Source organism: Condylostylus longicornis, unplaced genomic scaffold (assembly GCF_029603195.1).
Source record: "Condylostylus longicornis isolate FDR11 unplaced genomic scaffold, ASM2960319v2 ptg000020l, whole genome shotgun sequence".
NCBI classification, from domain to species: Eukaryota; Metazoa; Arthropoda; class Insecta; order Diptera; family Dolichopodidae; genus Condylostylus; species Condylostylus longicornis.
This window is the reverse complement of record NW_026577989.1, coordinates 2,184,088-2,206,419: the sequence shown is the minus strand read 5'-3', so window position 1 is coordinate 2,206,419 and position 22,332 is coordinate 2,184,088. Positions and strand designations below refer to the sequence as shown.

Sequence of the window (22,332 nt, the reverse complement as noted above, 5' to 3'; positions counted from 1 at the left end):
ATATTACAAGTCGATGTAAAAATATATTTATAAAATTTTATTGATAACATACTGAGCTAAAATTTTATTATTGTCTCGTAAAATGAGTTGACTTCAAATAAAATTCTATTTCTGCTATGATTTGGCAACTCTTTAACTGACATTTTGCAGCTGAACGGAAAATTTCTTATAAATATAAGTCGAATTGCTAGACCTCAAGTGAAGTCTTGGTAAATTAATCAAATAAATTTCTTCGTTCACGGTATTTATTTTTTTTTAATAGTTTTGGTGTCGAAGCTGCATTAATTTAAATTTATTGAAAATATTAGGTTCCATCGCATTTTCTACGTTAAATATAAATATAGATTATTTTTTACGAATTCTCAATGGCCGCTTATATGACTAGAATTAATAAACTTTCACCTCTATTGGTGCCTGCTTTTAATAATGGTAAGCTACTAAGTAGATCATATATTTGAAAGTAACAAATTACAAAGATCTACCCATTGTGATAATAATATGAAGAAATATATACATATATTTTAAAGTCCAAAGTTCAGACTAGTATGACGTTTCATAATCTAGTTGAACTCTAGATATACGTATATACGTCATGTAAATAGATTGTTTATGAATAAGAAGTTTAACATTAATAATTGCATTTTAGGGGCTAAAACTCTTTCAACAGCTGCTCCTCTTCCGAAAGAGTCTCGAAGGCCAAATATTGTTTTAGTTGATGGAGTTCGTTCACCCTTTCTAATGTCTGGAACAGATTATGCCAAACTTATGCCACATGAATTGGCAAGACACTCTCTTTTGTAAGCTAACTTCATCTTATTGTAAGCCAAAGAAATAAAAGAAAACTTGTAATGTTACAGGAGTTTGTTAAGAAAAACTAAACTTGATAAAGAAATTATTGATTATATTGTATATGGGACAGTCATTCAGGAAGTAAAAACTTCAAATGTTGCAAGAGAAGCAGCGTTAACAGCTGGTTTTAGTGATAAAACTCCCGCTCATACAGTGACAATGGCTTGCATCAGTAGTAATGCAGTAAGTATTGGTTATGAATATGTTAATATACTGAAGTAATTTGACTGTATTTCAATGTTTGTAACATTTAGTAAAAAAGATCTCTTGGGTATGAAAGTTACCTATCACAAATTAATATACCTAATTTTAAATTTATTAGCAACTCATCATTGTCGTATTTCTTACTTGTTTTTTATTTGAAAATTTATTACAGGCAATGACAACTGCGATGGGTCTTATAGCAACTGGTACGTACGAGGCAATCGTTGCAGGTGGGGTAGAGTTTATGTCAGATGTCCCGATTAGACATAGTAGAGCTATGAGGAGTTTAATGTTAAGAGCTAACAAAGCTAAAACGCCATTACAAAAATTACAATTACTTGCAACGTTAAGACCAAATTTTCTAATTCCAGAGGTAAGAAATTTTTCGACTTATATAAAATTATATCTGACCATTGGTGCAGTGGTTATGGCACCGGTCCTTTAACCGAAGAATCTCGGGTTCAAACCCCGGTCAGGTCACTATAAAAAATTATATTCAATATTATTATAACTTAATATACAATACTAATAAATATTATACAAGTAATTTTCAAAATATTCGTAATATTCGATATTAAAAAAAAAACTAAGAAAAATAAACAGTAAATATTAATAACCTCAAATAATTTATATACATAAATAAAAACTACGGCAGGCTAGTCACCTACCTAGTTAAACTCTATGACGCTATGAAACTATTGCATGAGAAATCATGCACTAGCCCTATGCTCCTTCTAGGAGTGAACAAAGGAAAAAAAAAAAAAAAATATAAAATTATAAATTGTGTTATTAGCTTCCAGCAGTGGCAGAGTTTTCTTCAGGTGAAACTATGGGACATTCGGCAGATCGTTTAGCAGCTGCATTTAATATTAGCCGAAAAGAGCAAGACGACTACGCTTTGAGATCACATACTTTAGCCAAAGAAGCACAAGAAAAGGGTTATTTGACTGATTTGGCACCTTTTAAGCCAAATTCTGCTTCAAAACTTGTGGACAAAGATAATGGAATAAGAGTTTCCACCATAGATGCATTAGCGAAACTAAGACCTGCCTTTGTTAAGCCGAATGGTACTATCACTGCCGCGAACGCATCTTTTTTGGTATGTATCATTTTATTATTATTTTAAAGCACCTTCATTGTTAACACTTGCACTATAAAATATGAATTTTAGACTGATGGTTCATCGGCTTGTTTAATTATGACTGATGACAAAGCTAAAGAATTAGGACTAAAACCCAAGGCATATCTTAGAGACTTTTTATACGTATCACAAGATCCGGTTGATCAATTACTTTTAGGTCCAGCATATGGAATTCCAAAATTGCTAAAAAAAACTGGACTTACTCTGAAAGATATTGACTGTTGGGAGATCCACGAAGCTTTTGCTGGCCAAATTTTAGCGAATTTAAAAGCTTTAGATTCTGACTGGTTCTGCAAAACATATATGGGAATGAGCCAAAAATATGGCACTCCTGACTTAGCAAAGTGGAATAATTGGGGCGGGTCTTTGTCTATTGGTCATCCGTTTGCCGCAACTGGAGTTAGGCTCTGCATGCACGCTGTACGTATAAATCTAAGAAAATTTAATAAAAATAATTTAATTGGTCATTTCCTTGCAGGCAAATCGTATGGTACGAGAAAATGGAAAATTTTCTGTTGTATCCGCTTGCGCTGCGGGTGGACAAGGCGTTGCAATGTTATTAGAAAGACATCCTTTAGCATCTGCTGATTGAAGAGATGAACGAACGCATTTATTTAATTATATATTATACAGCTGAATAAATATTATTTTTTTTTTAATTTTTATAGTTTTATCGTTAAGTAAAAAACATTTTTTACAAAAAAAAAAGTTTTATTCACAAAAATGCAAATTTTAACCTACATAAGTATATACATATGTATATGCATAAATGTAACATTAAAAATTACTGTGGGTGATTTTTTCTATTATGCTTAGTTAACGAATACCTTTTCCTAAATGTTTTCAAACAAACTTCGCATTTATGTGGTTTCTCTCCGGTGTGTACCATCATATGATTAGCAAAATCTCTATTAAATACATATCTCTTATCACAAAGTGTACATTGAAATGGTCTGTCATCATATTCCATATGTTTCGTTTTGACATGAACATTTAATTTGCTTGAGGTCTTGAACGACATCCCACAGGTTAAACACAAATAATTTCGTTTGTCTTCATGAACGTATCTCTCGTGACGATTTCGCAATTCCTTAGTTTTAAAACTTTTTTCACATCCGTTAGATCTACATCTTACATTCAATCCAGGTGTATGTTTAATAATAATATGTGTTTTTAAGTTGGCATTATCACTAAAGGCAAATGAACAGTGAGGACATTTGAAAGGCCTTTCACCAGTATGAGTTCTTATATGAGTTGCTAAAGCAACCTTTTCTTTAAAATATTTACCACAAAATTTACATTTATCTAAGCTTTTTTGATGGACTAAAACGTGCTCTCTAAACGGTCCTTCCTTTTTAAAGACACGATCGCAATAATTGCAATATAACTCTGTGGCTAATGCACGTTCATAGACCGCTAATCCAGATTTTTTTCTTTCATGATAGTATTCTTTATGAAACTTTGATATATGACTCCAGATATCTCCAAATGTACGATTACATAATGGACATTTACCACATTTTGCTCTCTTCTTATGTATCCGATAATTGTTAGCTTCAAAATTTTTATCGCAATTATTACATTTCAAAATCAATTCCTTATCATATTGTACATCATTCTTATCATCCGTATTATTTGTATCTTCATCATTGTTTATGTTCTCATTGTCTGATTCTTCATTCCCATCTTCAAAAGATAGTACATTCTCAAATTCTAACTTAACATCCTTTAAGTCCTGAATAGCGGAATTTGGATTTGGACTTCCAAGAGAAGAACAACTTGAAAGTTTTTCCACTTTCATTTCTACAAATATTTGATCAACTTCTAAATCAGATAAATTGTTTGATATTTCTTCTTTATCTTCTCCAAATATTTCTTGTACATGTTCATCCAAAACGTGCATTTGATAATCTCTTAACGATTCATAAGTATTTGTACATATTGTACAAGAAAAACAAAATTCAATATTTTTAGATATCAAAATATCCCCACATTTAATTACACTCATGTTTTATACCAATAATAATATTAATATTAACTAAAATCGCCAATAATTTATATTCTTTATCTTTTACACCTTTCAGAAATTTATTGCTTTGACTAAGTTCACACGTACACTTTTACACCAATATATACATATACATATATATTGTGTACTTTGACATTACAAAAACATGGGCCCAGACATTGGGAAATTGGCTTTTCTTTATAAAACAGTGAAAATGAAATTATTAATGTGTCTAATGTCATATACATATGCACACAATAATATTTGATCTGCACATTGACGAACTTTATTTATTATTTTTTTTGAAAAACTTTCGGTTTTTGTTTTCTCAAATTTCAGGTTCAAGGAGTTATTACTAGAGAAGGGTAGGTCTGACTTGAATTATGACAAAGTGGGAAAGATTTTTTTAAATTAATTTTTTAATATTGTGATAACATAAATTGATTACATACATACATAACTATATTTACAATATCACTGATGACTATGTTTTCTATATATACAAATTTTTCTCCTGATGTCCAAATCTCAACCTGTATTTTACGCTAGTATACATCCTAAACGAATTGCGATAATTATATTATAACAAAATTTATTGTTAGCCGAAGCTGAAAATAATTTGATAACCTCAAAAGTTTTCAGTCGTTCAAATTTGTCCAATTTCAACGTTAATTTACTTATTTTTTTTTGTTGTTTAATTCCCGACTTGATAGTTTGTCTTGTGTGTCGATTTAAACGACGCACGAATGCTTCTATAGCTATACCAAAACAAGCAATCAAACAACTTAAAGTTTGTTTAACTGCTTGTTAAAGTTCGATTCGTATTTAATAAAATTATTTTTAGTTAAAATTGTAAATAATTATGCTAACGTGAAGCATGTATGTATAGCTTGATAAAGTTGGGTTGGAATACGAAAACTAATGATTTGTGTCTTCAACTAGAATCTTTAAAAAATTCTATTTCTTATTAGCAAAGAAAGCAAATAATTCGCTTATTGAAGTAGGTAACTAAATACATCATATATTTACTATATGTATATTTAATAAATTTAGCTGAATTGAGTATATATATGCATTATCATATTGCTGTGATTTTGAGGCCATAGTCATAGAACATTCAAGGCCATTCTATAATTAATGTTACTTGTTTAGCCCTTAAATACATTTAAGTACAATTTTCATCTACGAAGAAGTAGAGGCTAATAATCAATAAGAGGCGTGCAAAATATTTTTCTTACTCTACTATTAAATGATCTAAACAGATCATTACTATTAAATGATTTAAACAGATCATTTAATATAACAATTTATAGTATGTATGTACCTACATAATTATGTAATTTTATTTTATACATAACAAAGAACATATGCTAATTTTTTACGAGATTTATTTCTAACATTTTTTTTCAGTTTTATTTTTGTACTAAAATTAACTTTTAAAATTTTGCGTCAATTTTTCTAGTGACTTTTTATAGTAAATAATTTTTTTAATTATCTCCCTTTATTTTTTGTAATGGTTTTTCCTTTTATGTTCGGTTAAAGAATCCTTTTTTCTAAATGCTTTTGAACAAAATTCGCATTTGTGTGGTTTTTCTCCAGTATGCACCATCGTATGATTTACAAAGTCCCTATTAAATATAAACTTTTTATCACAAAGTTCGCAATGAAATGGTCTGTCATCGTATTTCATGTGTTTTGTTTTAACATGAACATTTAGTTTACTTGAAGTCTTGAATGACATTCCACAAGTCAAGCATAAGTAATTCCGTTTGTCTTCGTGAACGTAGCTTTCATGACGATTTCTAAGCGCCTTAATTTTAAAAGTTTTCTCACATCCTTTATATCTACACTTCACGTTCAATCCAGATGTATGCTTACTAATAATATGTGTTTTTAAGTTAGCATTATCCCCAAAAGCAAAGTCACAGTGAGGACACTTGTAAGGTCTTTCGCCAGTGTGAGTTCTTATATGAATTGCCAAGCTATGTTTGTCCTTAAATAACTTACCACAAAACTTGCATTTATCCAAACATTTTTGGTGAACTAAAACATGTTCTTTAAAAGCCGCTTCTTTTTTGAATATACGCTGACAGTATTCACAATATAATTCTTTTGTTGATTTATGTTTCTCACGTTCGTAAACAGCCAACCCTAATCTTTTTCTTTCTTGATAATATTCTGAGTGAAATTTTGATATATGACTCCAAATATCACCAAATGACCTTTTGCATAATATGCATTTACCACATTTCGCTCTCATTTTATGTGGACGGTATTTATTGATATCAAAAGTTTTATCGCAATAATTGCATTTAATTCTTTCCTTATTTTCTACCTTTTTGTGTCTATCATTGCTGTGCTTATTATTTGGCACTTCATACAAATTTTCAGTTGGTGAAGTGTTCTGGTTTCCCAAAGTAACATCAGTGTCGTTTATATTCTCAATTGGTGTATCTGGATCAACATTTTCAAGCAAGGCGGAAGCTGAATATTTTTCCTCATTTTGATCTAAAAATATTTCCTCAAGTTCTGAATCAGATTTAGTTATTTCTTCTTTAATTTCAATCTCAAGAAGTTCATCAAAATTTTCACCAAATATTTCTTGAATATGTTGCTCTAAAACATGAACTTGATAATCACTCAGTAATTCGTAAACATTATTACATTTTGTACAAGAAAATGAAAATTCAACATTGTTGGATATTAATATGTCGCCACACTTGATAAGATTCATTTTTTATTACAAAACGTAAAATATCTGAATAAAATTTAAAATATTTAATTCGCATTATAACTTTCAATTATGTGCATGTAAGTACATACAAATAAATACAATAAAGAATGTTTTTTATAATGACCTACCTATCTACAGTAAACTCTGTTCAGTTTCCGCAACGAAATTGAAGTTTTCTCAACAGTTCACACTATAGTCTTTGTTCGTTAACCATTTTAAACTATTAAAAATAAGTTTATTCAATATTTCAATTATTCGTTACCGAAAATATTCTCTCTGAAAACGTCAAACTCTGTTTTTTCGTCCATTCGAAATATTCTGAACGTTGTGTTTGGTATTTTTAATTTCTCCTTGTAAAATAGCTATTATAATTAAAAGCAATCTAGCATGTAAAATTAATTGACATATATTAGCATCTAAGTCAAATTTTAGCATACGGGGTTTTAATATATTAAAGAGTATTATTAGCTATTTTATTAAACAAATACCTTTTCGTTTTATTTTGCACTCTATGCCTTTATTAAGAATCAATTTATTTCAAAATCCTTTTATCCTATATGATTGTCAAATATTATATACATTAACGTATTTTTGATTGAGAAAATTTTTTACATTTTCTCATCGCAAACGGAATTGAAAAATTGTCATAATCAATTAATTTCGATTGCAGACTGAATCGGAGATGGTTCAATCTGAAGAAAGATGAAAAATCTTGATGTATAATTAGGCTATTACTTACGTAAAAAAGAATATATTATATATATGTATCGAAAAAGCTTAGCTTAAAACCGACGAACCAATGAATTCACTTTCATAAGTGCAATAGAACTAAAAGTCACAAAAGATTTACACCAACTATTCATTGAACCGACTTATTTACATATGTAAAAATTCGATTTTCAAATTTTGACATTAAAAGTAAAAAAAAGTGGTAAAAACTAAAAACGAAAACAAGGACTAAACAATAATTGTTAAGTTGATTTTTTGCGTTAATATTTTTAAATGTAAACTTTAAATATGGATCAAGTAAAATGTGGCAATATTTTTATAACTGGAGATGGGGATTTCTCTTTTTTATGCTTAAACTGTGGTTTTGTTCACTGGGGTTTCAATGAATATAGGAACCATATTTTGGATGAACATTTCACAAAGTTCTTTGACGATGGAAAAGACTCAAAATCATTTTCTGATAGCACAAGTTGTCAAATGGAAGCTCAAGATATTCCAGAAATTTTAGCTATAGAAAAGCATGACATAATTGAGGATGAGAGTGAATTTGAGCAAAAATATGATTGCAAAGATGACAAGAGCGACTTTGAAGATAGTGATGATTTTTCTGAAATTAAAATTGAAATAATTAATGAAGCAGATGTTTCTGAATCTGTTCTACTTTTTTGTAGAAAATGTAATGAAAATTTTAAAGATGTCGATCTCTTTAATGAACATAAGCCAATTTGTAATAATCTCAAAGATGAGCCGAGTGCTGCAAATAAATATGAAAAAAACATGAGCAAAGGCAAGTCGACATCCAAAAAATTAGTTTGCACTTACTGTGAGAGAGTTTTCTTTATCGAAAGTGCATATCAAAAACATATTTTAATACACGAAACAAATTCAGACAAATGTGAGCTTTGTGGAAAAAGGTTTCGTACTTTAGAATCTCTACGGAACCATATCCGACGACATAAAGGAGAAAAACCATTTAAATGCTCTAAATGTTCAGCTGCTTTCAATGATAAAATCAATTTAAAAACACATTACATTGTTAAACATACGGAAGGATTAAAAGTCCCTTGTCAATATGAAGGTTGTGAAAGGATTTTTAAAACAGTAGAATTAAGAAAGCGTCATGAAAGATACATACACAACAGTGATCGAAATTATTTATGTGTGCAGTGCGGTATGAGATTTAAAACCACCAGTAAATTAAATGAACACATGAAAAAAAGACATTTAGATTATGACGACCGTCCTTTTGAATGTGGGTTTTGCAAAAAAAAATTTATTTTTCATCAAGACTTAAAGAATCATGTAATGACTCATACAGGTGAAAAACCATTTAAATGTGAATTATGCTCAAAAGCCTTTATTAAAAAATATGAATTAACCAAACATTTAAGAAAAAAACATTCTTATGCTACTGTAGAAAACATTGTTTAATTGAACGAAATAAAATTATTTACAAAATTTGAAAGTCTTAAAAAATAAGAAAAATTTGTGTCTGTTTCTTCGTTTTCATGAACGCAAGTTCTTCAAATTAAATATTTAAGATTTGAACATTTCACTTTATAAATAGATATTTTTATTTTCCAACAATTTATTAACTTTGACTAGTAACATTGATTTTTTTTATTCGATAAAATTGTGCTGATATAGTTTGCGAAATAAATACATTTAAAAGCTTTAAGAGATATAGAAAAAAGGACTTAAGCTAAATTTTTATTAATGCAAAGGAAATATTGAATATTTTTACTATTAAATCCGGAAAGCTGAAAGTTGAAACATTTTTCAATCTTCGTCGTCGTCTTCAGAAGGAACAAATAAATCATTTTCTTCCAGAAAGTTCGCAACGCTTTTACTGATAGCGGCACCGATGAACAGGCCTGGAACTACGGCGCATACTACACTAACAATTCCAAATGGCATCCCTATAAATCAGAAATATAAGACGTTAAATAAAAAAAAATATTTTAGATATTAATTTCATTTCGAAATTCAAATATAAAAAACTTACGATCTGGTTTTGGTTTTAGAGCCCCACTTCTGAAATGAGTTTTGAGCCTGTTTACAAAAAAAAGTTAATAATTAGTATAAACAATACGTCTACATATATTTAACCTTTTTTGAAGCAAACATGTTGAGTTTTCTGCAACCAGAAAATTCTTTATCAAAGATAATTGTGCTATTTTTGAAGAAATCATTTTAAATTGTGCAATTTTTTATTTTGATGATAAACTTCAAAATTTAATTGTCAAGCAATTTTGACAAATAGTTAGACATTCTTTGCATGTCAATCAAAGATTGACAATTATGATTGAGATTGATGAAAATTAGCGTTAACGTTCGCATTCGATCATTTTCAATTTTACGATAATAAAAACGAAGTTTACATGTTCAAGTTTCATCATTGGCAATCGAAATTGCCAATCTGTGACTAACATGTAAACGCTGACTAAGAAAAAAATATTTATATATATATACTACATTGCAGCTTACAGGAATATTTACGGCTGACAGAAATATTTTTTGTTTTGCTATTATTTTTGTTATAATATATATATACTTTCTCGTATTCGTTTTTCAGTTCAGAAGTTCAATCTTCTGATTGAAAAGAAGTTCAATTGAAAATTTTGTGATTTAAGGGCGCTGATTTTACATTCGAACACGATAGATTGCTGTCATTTAGCAATTTTTCATTTTATATAAAGTGTCAAAATAATCTCTGTGGCGTCTGAAAATCGACCACATACAGCGCGATATAATCCTGCTCTGCTCGTAAAAAATATACGAATTTTATCTCTGAATGCTCAGAGGTAAAAAACAATACTGGTCTATATTTTGACAGATCTGAGTTTGCTTCGTTGAATAATAGTTTTTGGTTGAAATATTACTTTTACATAAATGGTTGACATTTTTCAATATTTTGTTTGTATATATGGCTAATAAATCATATGTTAATAATTGATGCCAGATTATATGTTACATATGAATATATCTAATTATCTTTGAAAAAAACATATAAAACTTCTTCAGGAGACAAAGCTTAAATTTTTATTTATTTATATAAAAAATAATAACGTATACATGCACATATTAGTAAGAGCAAGTTGTAAGTTTTGTTTAAAATTGCTATTACTACTCAGGACAATCACATCACTGTGATAGACCGTTCCACGAATTTTTCTGTGAAAATTTTAATTTTCCATTTTTTGCCTTTAAATGGCAAGTTATTCAAAAGAAAGTTACAATGCATGCAAGAAATTTTCAAACTAAAGGTTGAAATATTTCAACTTATTAGTTTACTGTCCACTTAACTTGCAATAAAATTTTGCTATCAGTAATTTGAGCAATTTAACATGAAAAAAATTAATTAAAGAAATAAACATAGTAGATTTTTTAAAGATATTTTAAAAAATTAAATGACTAAAAGACCAATTTCATTGTACCCAATAATTTGGTATTTCAAAAAATTAAATATTTGAAAATATTTTTAATACATACATATATAGACCTACTTGCCAATAACTTGCATCTGTCAATTGCAATTTTTTTCGTAAATCATGTGACAAAAAAATTATAACCTTTATTTCAGACATTATATATTGACGTTAAAAAAGTACCGCAAAATTTAATTTTGACTTTAAGCAAATGTCAAGCTTTCAAAATATAACTCAAAAAAATTTAAATTAAATTCAATTGTAAGAAAACTTTCCATGCGATACAGAATTTTTAAATTCGTTCAAATACCGTAAAAATATAACCGTTCTTTTTGAATACACACAGGCATACAGATTTAAATATATATGTATATCAAAATTTATATGATGCACGGTCGGTGATAGTTGTGTACAACTTTCATAGGTAATTTAAATGTTTAAGCGAAAAAAAAATTTTCGCACACATGAAAATATGTTTATAAATTTTACAATGAATTTTTTTCTCAAAATGTTTATAAACATTGAGAGAATTTAAAGAGTAATCTGAAAATATTAACAATATTTTTATGTGTATAAATATGCTTATCGTATATTATAATGAATAACATATTATGTATGTATTGTACGTAAAAAAAGATTTTTTTTACCGTAGTTTTTATATCTATAGTATATTTTGATATTATCTAGTTTACTATAAATATGTACACTAGGTATATATACTGTTTGTTATAAAAAATGTATTTTGAAACAATATAAAATATTTATATATATATGTTTCTATATCTATACATTATTAAAATGAAATGATTTTAGAGAAAAAATAATTAGTACAGATACGTAATTCAAATTGAAAAGTACAATTTCGTTGAATTTAAAAATCAAAGAAAAAAAAAGGAACTATAAAAGGATAAAAAATTTTTTATTTTTTTTTTATTTATACATTTATGTATATGAAATTTTATTTAAGTTATAAAAATAAATAAGTTTTAATTATACCGAAATAATTTAATTATTTGGTATTTATTATGGATTGCAATGAAAATAATCAATTTGGATGCCTACCAATTGAGGTTAGTATTGAGTAATAGTATACAAATAAATGCGAAATTATATATTTAAAATAATGTAGTTGATTTAAAGTCAAATTAGGCTGTAATTACATATTTTTTTATATTTATCTACATATGTACATAGTTATGTATGTATTTTAGACATCAAGCACCTAAAAGTAGGTGTTTTTTTTTCTTTTATCTAAATTATAACTTTTATATTGATAATCATTTTAAATTTAAGTATTATTTTACTTTTACAGAATTATACAAAATATTTAAGTAATTTATTTAAAAAAATTTTTTTTTTCATTTTTATTCGAAAACATTTGTTTTTTTTTGGGAATCTTTGAGCAATAAATAATAAAAATTAAAAATAAGAAAATTTAGTTTAATTGTTCGTATTTTATTAATATTAAAATGTATTTTAAGATAATGCGCAAAAATTTTTTTAATAATTGTGCTCATATAATAATATTGTATGTATGTATGTACGCATGTATGTATTATTTAAACCGGTTAATAATCATATTAAAATAGAAAATTATAATAAATATACATATGTACATATGTTGTATACATATGTATATATATTTATTTGTCGATATTTTATATATACACATATTTTGTTTGTTATTAATAATTTGTTAATTGTTAAAAAAATAAACAATTTTCCCAGATTTTCAAAATTTAAATTAGACGCACATAAGACAATAATGTCACGCAATATCTTATGCATTTCGTGTATTTATACATACATATATACATAGATTTATGGACAATATTTTGTTCATAATCATTTATGTACAAATTTGCATATCTATATGTGAATGTAAATGTATATTGAGACTTGCCGAAATATTTTAAAGATTTTTATAAACAGCCCAAAGTGTAATTACCTATAATACATTCATTGAGCAAAAGGAAAACAAATATGCACATACATACATACCTGAAAAAAATATCAAATAGCTTTGTTGAAGAATTGTAATTACCCTCTTACAAAGTATATTTTCATGTACATAATTACCGTTGTTTAAAATTCTAAAAGTTGGAATATGTGTGTACATACTTTTATTTTGTATTTAAATTACGTGCAACGACTCTGTTCTCTATAAATCGTAAGCTTGTAAGTTGTCATATTTGAAAAACAAAACTCGCTCGCATATCAAAAATGAAATTGGTTTTATAATAGAAAAAAAAAGTAGAGGCAGTAGAGGTATTTCACCTGTTTAAAATGTGTTAAAATCAAAAAAAATTATTATAAATATGAATCATATATTTTTAAAATTTTAACAATTATGTACAAAATATTATTTTTTTATACATATATAAATATTCGGCATTTAATATATTATATTGTATGTATATTTGTATATGCATGTATATATGATTTTATTTAAAATCCTAAATTCATTTGTTTTTTGTATATGACAAAATACATATGTATGTACGTTTGTATATCACTGTACAAATTTTTAATGCATAAATAATAATGCTCTATTTTTAGATGGGTAACATTTGTTCTCATATGTGTTTTGTTTATAGCATCTCATTTTTATTTGTTTTCTCTTTAAAATGTTTTGTATTTAATTAAATTATATTACGATTTATATACATGTTTGTATGTTACGTTCGCAAATATTTTGTATATAGTTAAATTATGTTTATATACAAATAATAGTGCATATGTGTACTTAAATATGAATGCATGTTTTTTCAAATTTTTATTATTTTTACTGCGATTTTTACTTATTTAATTTTGATAAACAAAAAATTAAAAAATAAAATCAATTAAAAAGTTATCTTGGAAAAAATTACCTTGTAAAACCACAATAAATAAAAAATTTTAATTTTTATTTCAGTTTTACATTTTTATCTCTATATAAAGGATCTAATAATGCTTGATCCTTTACGGCAAGGCAACTATATTGCCACTCTAAAAACTTTTTTTACTATATGTATACGGGTGTATAAGGAAAATATTTTTCAATTTATTTATTAAAAAAATGCTCTTAATTTGTAATAAAAACCATTATTTAATCTTACAAATAATTTAATTAATTTTGCTCATTTTGAGGCATCGATTAGTGTACAATAAGAAAAAGCCAATTTTAATTTATCACTTCAGTCAGTTTTCAAATGAATGTTTTAACAGCAGATTTTCGTACAGGGTGTTGAACATGATTATTAAAATGCTGTTTAAACTCTTCTTTCAAATCTTAAAAACACTATGTAAGCTTGATTCAGTATATGAACCTAGAAAAATGGAAATGCTATTCAAAATCCTTGAAAAGTTCCTCAGTTAGTTCCGGTATAGTAAACAGAACACAAACATTAATTTTTACGAAAATACGTCAATTTTGGTTCCCAGTATGTGGTCCAAGCTTGGATGTTTCCAAAAATTTACTATTTCATTATTTTAACACTCTGAATTGAAATATTAAATTTAAAGAAAACTATAGTTAATTATTTCTATTTATATGTCCCAAAATATTAATTCAGCTCGTAGTAGAAATCTAATTGCTGACACCTTGTGTTTGATTTTATTTACTTCTATTTTTATTTAAATATCGCAAGACCGAATTCTTATAATATCACTGAACAAAACAGAAAATAGAAAACTTCAATGTTATAATACATACAAATATTGTGATTTTGTTTGATGGACAAATAGGCGTTATAGAAACTTTATTTTATACAAATAGTGTTTAAGCTATAGCATTTCAAATTATTAATTAATAATACGTATTTTAAGTTACAAATTATTATCAACATACATATATGTAATTATATATATATTTTCTTAAACTTCTTGCAGATATTAATAGAAATATTTAAATATTTAACATTCGATGATATTCAATCAGCATCATTAGCATGTCGTCAATGGATGTTGGCGTCTGAATATGAAGAATTTCATAAAAAATTAGTTCTTAGATTTTCTAAAATTATTTTATCAGATTTATTAACGCCGGCTAAGACATTTATGAATAGTACAAGATCATTTCCTAATGTTATATTTGAAGAAATTGCTGTAGAAAATTGTAAAAAATTTTTAAAAAATATTGGTGAAAATGGAGTAAGGTCAATTACATTTCATTCTCAACAATTAACATCAAAGGAATTTTGCTATATTTTAGAAAATTTGATAGAACTAAGAGAACTAAAAATCACTGAAACCTCGAAAATTTTAAAAGATGAAAATTTTTTAATAGATTCAAATGATATAAATAAAATACGTCCAATAATAAATAACTTAAAATCGATAAAAATATCAGTTCCAACACCAGAAATTTATTCTATACAACGTTTATGTAGCCTAATAAATGGTGGTTTGGAAGAATTTGAAATAAATTTCGAATTTAGTTATCATTTAAATGATACAAAAATTGTGGGAAATGTTTTACGGCAAATTATTTATGAAAATGCTGCAACACTTAAAAAACTAAGTTTAAAACATATTGTAGACACAAATGATTTTATATCTTCTATAACAGTTTTTAATAATTTTTATTTAACGAGTTTGCGTTGCATAGATGTTTCACCATGGCGCTCTCTAATCATTTTTATTTCAACTCAGAACACATTAAAAGAATTAGACTTAAGTTATTCAGATCAAGTAACAGACGCACATATTAAATTATTAGTTAAATTTATAATTAATTTAGAAAAATTAATATTAGCTAAATGTATAAATTTATCTGACAGAAGTTTATATGCTATTGATGAAACACTAAAAAAATTACGTGTATTAGATATATCAAAATGTGATCGTATGACTTGTTACGCAGTCAATGAAACCATTGTGGCAAAAAGAAATTTAAAAATGAAAGAATTATTTTTATCTGGAATGGAAATTAACACATCATGCATTGTAAAATTATGCAGAAATTTACCAAATTTAAAAGTTTTAGATTTATCACATTGCATGGGAATAAATAATGGAACAGTTCAAAGAATAATTATGGAACTCGATGAATTAAATTATTTAAATTTAGAAGGCTGTAAATTGGTAAGATTTTAAAAATTTATTCACAGATTAATAAACTTTGAAATATTTTCAAGAAACTCAACCATTTTAAACGTAAAAATTATTTTAGTTACAACTTTTGAGAGAAACGTAATTTTTTTAAACTCAAGAAAGGAGTTTTGAGTAAAAAATGAAGCTTAATTTCTGTTGAGCGTCTTATAAATATTTTGCATTTTATAAATACAAGAAAATTATTTTACTTTTAATTGTTGTAACATAACATAACTTGTATAAATCTATGTACATATGTACATTGTACGTAATTGCTTAGTTAACATAGAATATACTTACATTATTATTATTGACTTGCTTTTGCAAGGTAAAATTGTATATGTTTGTATGGATATAATATACAATGTACACACATTCCTTAACTTATTAATAACATATTACAATCTCAACCTTGAAAATGTTAATTTATATATTATTTTATGCTAACATAACAGATATCGGACTTCGCATTGACTGGGCTAAATATTGAGACAAATAAGGAAGAAGGATTTTCGATTGGCCGTTTGAAGCATTTACAATATTTAAACATAAAAGGATGTAAACTTATAACTGATATATCTTTTATAAAAAATATTAAACTTGTAGAATTAAAAACGTTGTGCTTACCAAATATAGCTATATGTGCGTCAGATATAAAATTACTATCAACAAACTGCCCATCAATTGTTAACTTGGATTTGTCGGAATGCCAAACTATGGAAAATGTAGATAAAGTAATGGACGCTTTCAATTATTTTAAAAGATTAAGAAATTTTCAATTTTATAAATTTCAAATCGATTTTATGTGTGCTGTAAAATAAAGATTTTTTGAACTCAAAAAAATTTTTTTTTTTCAATGGTTGATAATTTTTCCGAAACATAATTCTCTTTTTTTTTTATTGGTATAAAAAGAAAACTTCCTTTTATTCGGAATAAAATACTTTTTTTTTTATTTTTCGCTAATATATTAAAGTGTGTATGTAGCGCACGAAATATATTAGCGAAAAATAAAAAAAAAAGTATTTTATTCCGAATAAAAGGAAGTTTTCTTTTCATACCAATAAAAAGAAAAGAGAATTTTTTGAACTCTTAAATTTTCTTATTTTAAAAAGGCGAATTTATTATGTAAAGGATAGTTGAAACAAAACTATTAACCTGAAAGGCCACAAAGTTGACATTTCCAAAAATTTAAAAAATTCAACAGGAAGAATACACTTGGCGGAATCATTTCAAATAATATTAAAGACTCTTCTCGCGAAAGTATGTATGAATTACATGTATTACTTACAAATATGTAAAGTTCTTCTCGCGATGTCCATAAATAATTTAACTAGCAACGCATACATAAATAGTGGGCAACACATTATCAATTCATTGTGATTATTTGTAATTTTTCATTTAGTAAATACTATGAAAATTTTGCAAAAATATATCGTCGGTATTATGGAAGAGTCACGAAACTGCTTTTTTTGTGTTTCGAGAAAAACGCATATAAAAATATACGCACTAACGTCAATTTGCAGGTACGTGTAAAATTTAAACCGTTAGTATTTTCGGAAAAATAACGTTAAATTCTAAATTTTTCTGTGTCTATAACTCAAAACTCTCAAAAAGGCAGTTTCGCGACTCTTCCATAATACCGACAATATTAGCCCAAAAAACATGTAATTTTTTCATTATGTTGATTATTAAGCTGTCAAATAGTGCTTTAAATTTATTTATAGAAATAAAAGTTTTTGTTATTAAATAAAAAAAAAACAATATATAATATAAAAGATTTTGAATTTTGCACTTTCCAGTCAAAAGTGACAGTAATGAAAAAAAATTATAAATGAAACACATTTTATAGATAGTTAAGATTGTTAGATGTTGTACTCGTAGTTTCAGAAAAATTGAGAGTAAAACTTTTACTTAGTTTTTTTACTCATTTACTTGAATTCATTTAGAACGGGGTCGTGTAAAAAATTACGAATAAAAGAAATGTCAATTAGTGTCAGTTACTGCTTAGACAAAACTTATCTGATAATATACATTACTCTTTTCTCTCTAAACTTACTGTCAGATTTTTTAAAACTAAAATGACGACAACTAAATTTTTGAGGAATTCTGGCAGAACGATTAGCTTATTTTTATTATTGTTAAAAATTTTTTAGCAAAATTAAAAAATTTTGGCATTAAATCCTGAATGCGGACTGCCATCGGATAATTTCAGTCGGTTATGTAAACAGTTATCAGATTTTATTGTAGATTTAATCTTAGCTTTAGTCGTGATGTTTCTTAATGTGCCTAGGAGGGTTTCAAAAAAGACACAATTCTTGAATTCAATTCGAAGTATAATTATCGAGGTCAGAAGTATCTGGATACAGTTTGACACTTACAAATTTTCTGAACGCTATTTGAAAGTCGTCCATTTTTTTTTGATACAGCGTTATAAATAATGGCAGCACTAAATTTGTAATTTGTTTTATTTGCTTGCCCGTCAGTTTTTCGTATGATAATTTTTAAGTATATAATAATTTTCTCCTAAAATAGATGAATATTGTTAAAAATAAAAACATAATTAATAAATAAAATAAAGTGAAATAAAATGTTTAACTAATTTTGTTTTTCGTATAGTAAAATTTTTCTTGCAAATTTTATTTTAAAAATACATACCTAAGTTTTTATTTTTTCTTTTTGCCCAAAGAAAAAACATTTCGTGGTAGAAAAAAGGTGGGTGAAATGGTGTGCGTAATTAAATGATATGCGATATTTCAAAATATGATTATAAAAAGTAAGACAAAATCTTTAAAAACAGATTAAAAAAAGGGAAAATTATTTTTAAGGACAAATTAAGAATTACATGTCTTAATTTTAAGATTTAGCAACAAAAGAATAAACAGAAAATGAAAAACAAATTATTAAAAGCTTAGTTGCTTTGTGAAATAAAAATTTCTCCAGATAATGAGCTACAGAAATTGTGTGAGAAAGTGTGCCATAATTAATATTGCTTTGAAATACTTCAATATCACTTAACTTAGCAAAAACATTTAAAAAATAAATGAAAATTAAGTTTAATATTAATTCTATTACTAAGTACCTACTATTAAAATTAGGAAATATAAGATTAGAAATAAATAAGATGAAATGGAGTTAAAAACATTGTTGACATTTTAAATTCATTGGAATTTATGGTCCCACTATTAAATTTACTAAAAAAATGTACCCAATACATAAATATTTAATAATTGTTTTTATATATTTTTAATATTAACTTTCTTAAGAAAAATGTGATAAATGTCTACCAAAATTTATAGTTTTAGGTTAAGAATTAGCAACGGGCTTCACTAAGTTATATATATGTGGTGGAATACCGAAGGAAATATGCAGCGTAACGCTGTTTCACATCAACAAGCACAAAACGGAAATAATATATCTATTATAACTAATGCGACTACTTCTTCATCCTCTGTTTCCAACAACAATCAAGCAAATCAGATGCAACCAAAATCAACACCTAAAACTCTTGGTATGACTTCAGCAATAAGTTTGGCGGAGCCGAAAGCTGAAGATTTACATAAAACCAAAGAGTTACATAAAACATTAGAACCTTTTAATGTTTTTGAATCTGAAGAAGAATTAAATCACAGAATGGCGATTCTGGCTAAATTGAATACATTAGTAAAACAATGGGTTCGTGATGTATCCATATCAAAGAACATGCCACCACAGGCGGCCGAAAAATTGGGAGGGAAAATATATACATTTGGATCTTATCGGTTGGGGGTACATCATAAAGGTGCAGATATTGACGCATTGTGTGTTGCTCCTAGAAATATTCAGCGTTCAGATTATTTTACAACATTTTTTGAACTTCTCAAAAAACAGGCAGAAGTTAAGGAATGTAGAGCTGTTGAGGAAGCGTTCGTTCCGGTTATCAAAATGAATTTTGATGGAATTGAAATTGATTTATTATTTGCAAGATTATCGTTAAAGGAAATTCCGGATGATTTCGATTTAAAAGACGACACCATACTAAAAAATTTGGACCCTCGTTCTGTTAGAAGTTTAAATGGATGTCGCGTGACGGACGAAATTTTGAGTTTGGTTCCGAACATTGAAAATTTTCGGCTTGCATTAAGAGCTATTAAGTTGTGGGCGAAAAGTGAGTAACAAATTGAAATCTAAAAATCATGAGTATTTGCAAGTTTTAAAATATTTTATTTCCAGAACATGGGATATATTCAAATTCTTTGGGTTACTTTGGCGGTGTTACTTGGGCTATGCTAGTTGCTAGGACATGTCAACTTTATCCAAATGCTGTTGCAGCAACTTTAGTTCATAAATTCTTTTTAGTATTTTCTAGGTGGAAGTGGCCACATCCAGTTCTACTTAAGCATCCTGAAAATATTAATCTTGGTTTTCCAGTAAGTTCTGTGCATATTTATGTTTTTTTGTTTTCAAAACCTTATATTTCATTAAAATAAAGGTATGGGATCCTCGAGTGAACGTTTCTGATAGATATCATTTAATGCCAATAATAACTCCAGCATATCCGCAGCAAAATTCAACGTTTAATGTGTCAGAATCTACTAAGAAAGTTATTTTGAGTGAGTTCAACAGAGGTATGCTTACAACCGACGAAATAATGCTTGGAAGAGCGACATGGGAACGCCTTTTCGAAGCACCAAGTTTCTTTTACAGGTATTAAGTGTATCGAAAAAGAAAGAACTTTTTAATTTTTAATTCTCCAACTTTTAGATATCGACATTTTATTGTTCTATTAGTTAGTTCAGATAATCCTGATGATCACCTTGAATGGTGTGGTTTAGTTGAATCTAAAATTCGTTTATTAATCGGACAGTTAGAAAGAAATCCATATATTTCATTAGCTCATGTTAATCCAAAATGTTTTGAACTAGATCGACAGAAAATTATACTTAATCATAGTAATAACACAAGTAGTGAAGATCCGAGTAAACCTGGGGAGAATAAAGTTCCATCACATTGCTCTCTATGGTTCATAGGACTAGATTTTCAAAAAACGGAAAATTTAAACGTTGATTTGACAGAAAGTATTCAACATTTTACAGCACATGTAGAGTCGCATGCGGTGAGTCAAAGCATTTTAAGATTAAATATATCGAATATTTGTATCATTGTTTTTAAGGTCAACATAAAAATGTTAAAAGATGGAATGACAATTGAAGCAAGACCGGTTAAACGAAAACAATTGAATCAATATTTAGACACAGAACTGTTAAAGAGAGAAAGGCGGTCAATGGAAAATCACAATAATTTTAATAATGCAATATTAGCTAATAAAAAACGTCTTTCTTCAGAATTGGATAAACAACAAAATCAACAACAACAATTGCAGCGTAAACGGAGTAGAGCAAGCGAATCCGTGAGTGATTTGTTGATTAAAATCAACATGATAAATTCATTTAAAATACTTTTAACGGTTTTTAATTCATTTATACTTAAAAAAAAATGTAGAAAAGTTTTGAATTCATATTTAAAAATTAATATTTTCATTTCATTTTGTTGCTACTTTCTTCGATATTTCCTCTTTTCTCTCTGTTCTCTTTATTTTTCTTTTCGGGAAAACATTTGTCAATCTGACGATCTATAGGCTGAAGAAAACTCGAATGCATCATCTAATAACGAGGCTTCTACACCTGCCACAACACCGACAACAATTCCAACTGTGCAACCAGCTTTTTCAAGTTCTGAATCATCTGATGTTACATCTTCAAGTAATCCTTCAAAACAATCTTCAGTAGAACAACAAAAAACATCACTGAATGCTACAAATTCGAGTGGAGCAGCAGCTACAGCTGAAGTTGCCTGTTCGTGATATAAAATTAATAGAAATGTAAATAAAAATGGAGCTATATTGACGACCGTTACTTGTATAAAAGGATTTATCAATATATTTTAATTTATAAAGAAATATTTTATTTTAGGGTAACTGATTAGAAAAAAAGCATATAAAATACAAATGTTTAGACTGGTCGACCTACCCTAAAACCAAACTGACGGCAACGAAAATCACATTCATTATTTTAAACTTCATTCTTTTGGGTAGGAAACAAAAACTAAAAAAAAAAAAACTCAAAAAAAAAAAAAAATAAAAACATAAAACGTGTGTATATATATCAACATGTATATATACATTAAACAT

General features: G+C 27.1%; 6 protein-coding genes across 7 annotated transcripts; 4 read left to right on the top strand and 2 right to left on the bottom strand.

Moving 5' to 3' along the window:
* The first annotated feature begins 175 nt into the window (after positions 1–175).
* LOC129606667 (trifunctional enzyme subunit beta, mitochondrial) lies at positions 176–2,853 on the top strand. The gene is made up of 7 exons (XM_055517097.1): positions 176–429; positions 647–797; positions 858–1,032; positions 1,226–1,426; positions 1,847–2,152; positions 2,225–2,614; positions 2,673–2,853. The coding sequence occupies exons 1-7, from the start codon at positions 366–368 to the stop codon at positions 2,784–2,786; spliced, it is 1,401 nt and encodes a 466-aa protein (XP_055373072.1). The 5' UTR covers positions 176–365; the 3' UTR covers positions 2,787–2,853.
* Positions 2,854–2,860: 7 nt separating this feature from the next.
* Positions 2,861–7,187, bottom strand: LOC129606641 (zinc finger protein 91-like). The gene is made up of 3 exons (XM_055517054.1): positions 7,065–7,187; positions 5,708–6,960; positions 2,861–4,197 (listed from the first exon to the last, which is right to left on the bottom strand). Exons 2-3 carry the CDS (start codon positions 6,934–6,936, stop codon positions 2,979–2,981), a joined length of 2,448 nt encoding a protein of 815 aa, XP_055373029.1. The 5' UTR covers positions 6,937–6,960; positions 7,065–7,187; the 3' UTR covers positions 2,861–2,978.
* Positions 7,188–7,873: 686 nt separating this feature from the next.
* On the top strand, positions 7,874–9,097 carry LOC129606668 (zinc finger protein 43-like). Its single transcript, XM_055517099.1, has one exon. The coding sequence runs from the start codon at positions 7,954–7,956 to the stop codon at positions 9,094–9,096; it is 1,143 nt and encodes a 380-aa protein (XP_055373074.1). The 5' UTR covers positions 7,874–7,953; the 3' UTR covers position 9,097.
* Positions 9,098–9,215: 118 nt separating this feature from the next.
* LOC129606669 (essential MCU regulator, mitochondrial) lies at positions 9,216–9,923 on the bottom strand. Its single transcript, XM_055517100.1, has 4 exons — positions 9,775–9,923; positions 9,671–9,717; positions 9,410–9,584; positions 9,216–9,337 (listed from the first exon to the last, which is right to left on the bottom strand). Exons 1-3 carry the CDS (start codon positions 9,855–9,857, stop codon positions 9,445–9,447), a joined length of 270 nt encoding a protein of 89 aa, XP_055373075.1. The 5' UTR covers positions 9,858–9,923; the 3' UTR covers positions 9,216–9,337; positions 9,410–9,444.
* A 2,137-nt stretch (positions 9,924–12,060) lies between these two features.
* On the top strand, positions 12,061–16,995 carry LOC129606695 (F-box/LRR-repeat protein fbxl-1-like). Its single transcript, XM_055517160.1, has 3 exons — positions 12,061–12,163; positions 14,964–16,157; positions 16,622–16,995. The coding sequence occupies exons 1-3, from the start codon at positions 12,119–12,121 to the stop codon at positions 16,985–16,987; spliced, it is 1,605 nt and encodes a 534-aa protein (XP_055373135.1). The 5' UTR covers positions 12,061–12,118; the 3' UTR covers positions 16,988–16,995.
* A 1,647-nt stretch (positions 16,996–18,642) lies between these two features.
* LOC129606629 (poly(A) polymerase type 3) lies at positions 18,643–22,285 on the top strand. 2 transcript variants are annotated; one of them, XM_055517043.1, is made up of 8 exons: positions 18,643–18,878; positions 19,463–20,310; positions 20,376–20,572; positions 20,635–20,849; positions 20,907–21,258; positions 21,316–21,552; positions 21,781–22,060; positions 22,115–22,285. In XM_055517043.1, exons 2-7 carry the CDS (start codon positions 19,506–19,508, stop codon positions 22,003–22,005), a joined length of 2,031 nt encoding a protein of 676 aa, XP_055373018.1. In that variant the 5' UTR covers positions 18,643–18,878; positions 19,463–19,505; the 3' UTR covers positions 22,006–22,060; positions 22,115–22,285. The 2 variants fall into 2 exon arrangements, with proteins under 2 accessions (XP_055373018.1, XP_055373019.1); XM_055517044.1 differs by lacking the exon at positions 18,643–18,878 and adding an exon at positions 18,917–18,939.
* Positions 22,286–22,332: the final 47 nt, after the last annotated feature.

Bases quoted from the DNA above. Each gene is read 5' to 3' on its own strand.
- LOC129606668 (XM_055517099.1), top strand. From the start codon at position 7,954: ATGGATCAAGTAAAATGTGGCAATATTTTTATAACTGGAGATGGGGAT.
- LOC129606669 (XM_055517100.1), bottom strand. From the start codon at position 9,857: ATGATTTCTTCAAAAATAGCACAATTATCTTTGATAAAGAATTTTCTG. The intron at 9,718-9,774 runs GTTAAATATATG...TTTTGTAAACAG, and splicing joins ACATGTTTGCTTCAAAAAAG to GCTCAAAACTCATTTCAGAA. The intron at 9,585-9,670 runs GTAAGTTTTTTA...TCTGATTTATAG, and splicing joins TCTAAAACCAAAACCAGATC to GGATGCCATTTGGAATTGTT.
- LOC129606629 (XM_055517043.1), top strand. From the start codon at position 19,506: ATGTGGTGGAATACCGAAGGAAATATGCAGCGTAACGCTGTTTCACAT. The intron at 20,311-20,375 runs GTGAGTAACAAA...TTTTATTTCCAG, and splicing joins TATTAAGTTGTGGGCGAAAA to AACATGGGATATATTCAAAT. The intron at 21,553-21,780 runs GTGAGTGATTTG...GACGATCTATAG, and splicing joins GGAGTAGAGCAAGCGAATCC to GCTGAAGAAAACTCGAATGC.
- LOC129606695 (XM_055517160.1), top strand. From the start codon at position 12,119: ATGGATTGCAATGAAAATAATCAATTTGGATGCCTACCAATTGAG. The intron at 12,164-14,963 runs GTTAGTATTGAG...AACTTCTTGCAG, and splicing joins TTGGATGCCTACCAATTGAG to ATATTAATAGAAATATTTAA. The intron at 16,158-16,621 runs GTAAGATTTTAA...CTAACATAACAG, and splicing joins ATTTAGAAGGCTGTAAATTG to ATATCGGACTTCGCATTGAC.
- LOC129606641 (XM_055517054.1), bottom strand. From the start codon at position 6,936: ATGAATCTTATCAAGTGTGGCGACATATTAATATCCAACAATGTTGAA. The intron at 4,198-5,707 runs ATAAAGGGAGAT...ATAAAACATGAG, and splicing joins AGGAAAAACCATTACAAAAA to TGTAATTAAATGTGGGGATA.
- LOC129606667 (XM_055517097.1), top strand. From the start codon at position 366: ATGGCCGCTTATATGACTAGAATTAATAAACTTTCACCTCTATTGGTG. The intron at 2,153-2,224 runs GTATGTATCATT...TATGAATTTTAG, and splicing joins CCGCGAACGCATCTTTTTTG to ACTGATGGTTCATCGGCTTG. The intron at 2,615-2,672 runs GTACGTATAAAT...ATTTCCTTGCAG, and splicing joins TTAGGCTCTGCATGCACGCT to GCAAATCGTATGGTACGAGA.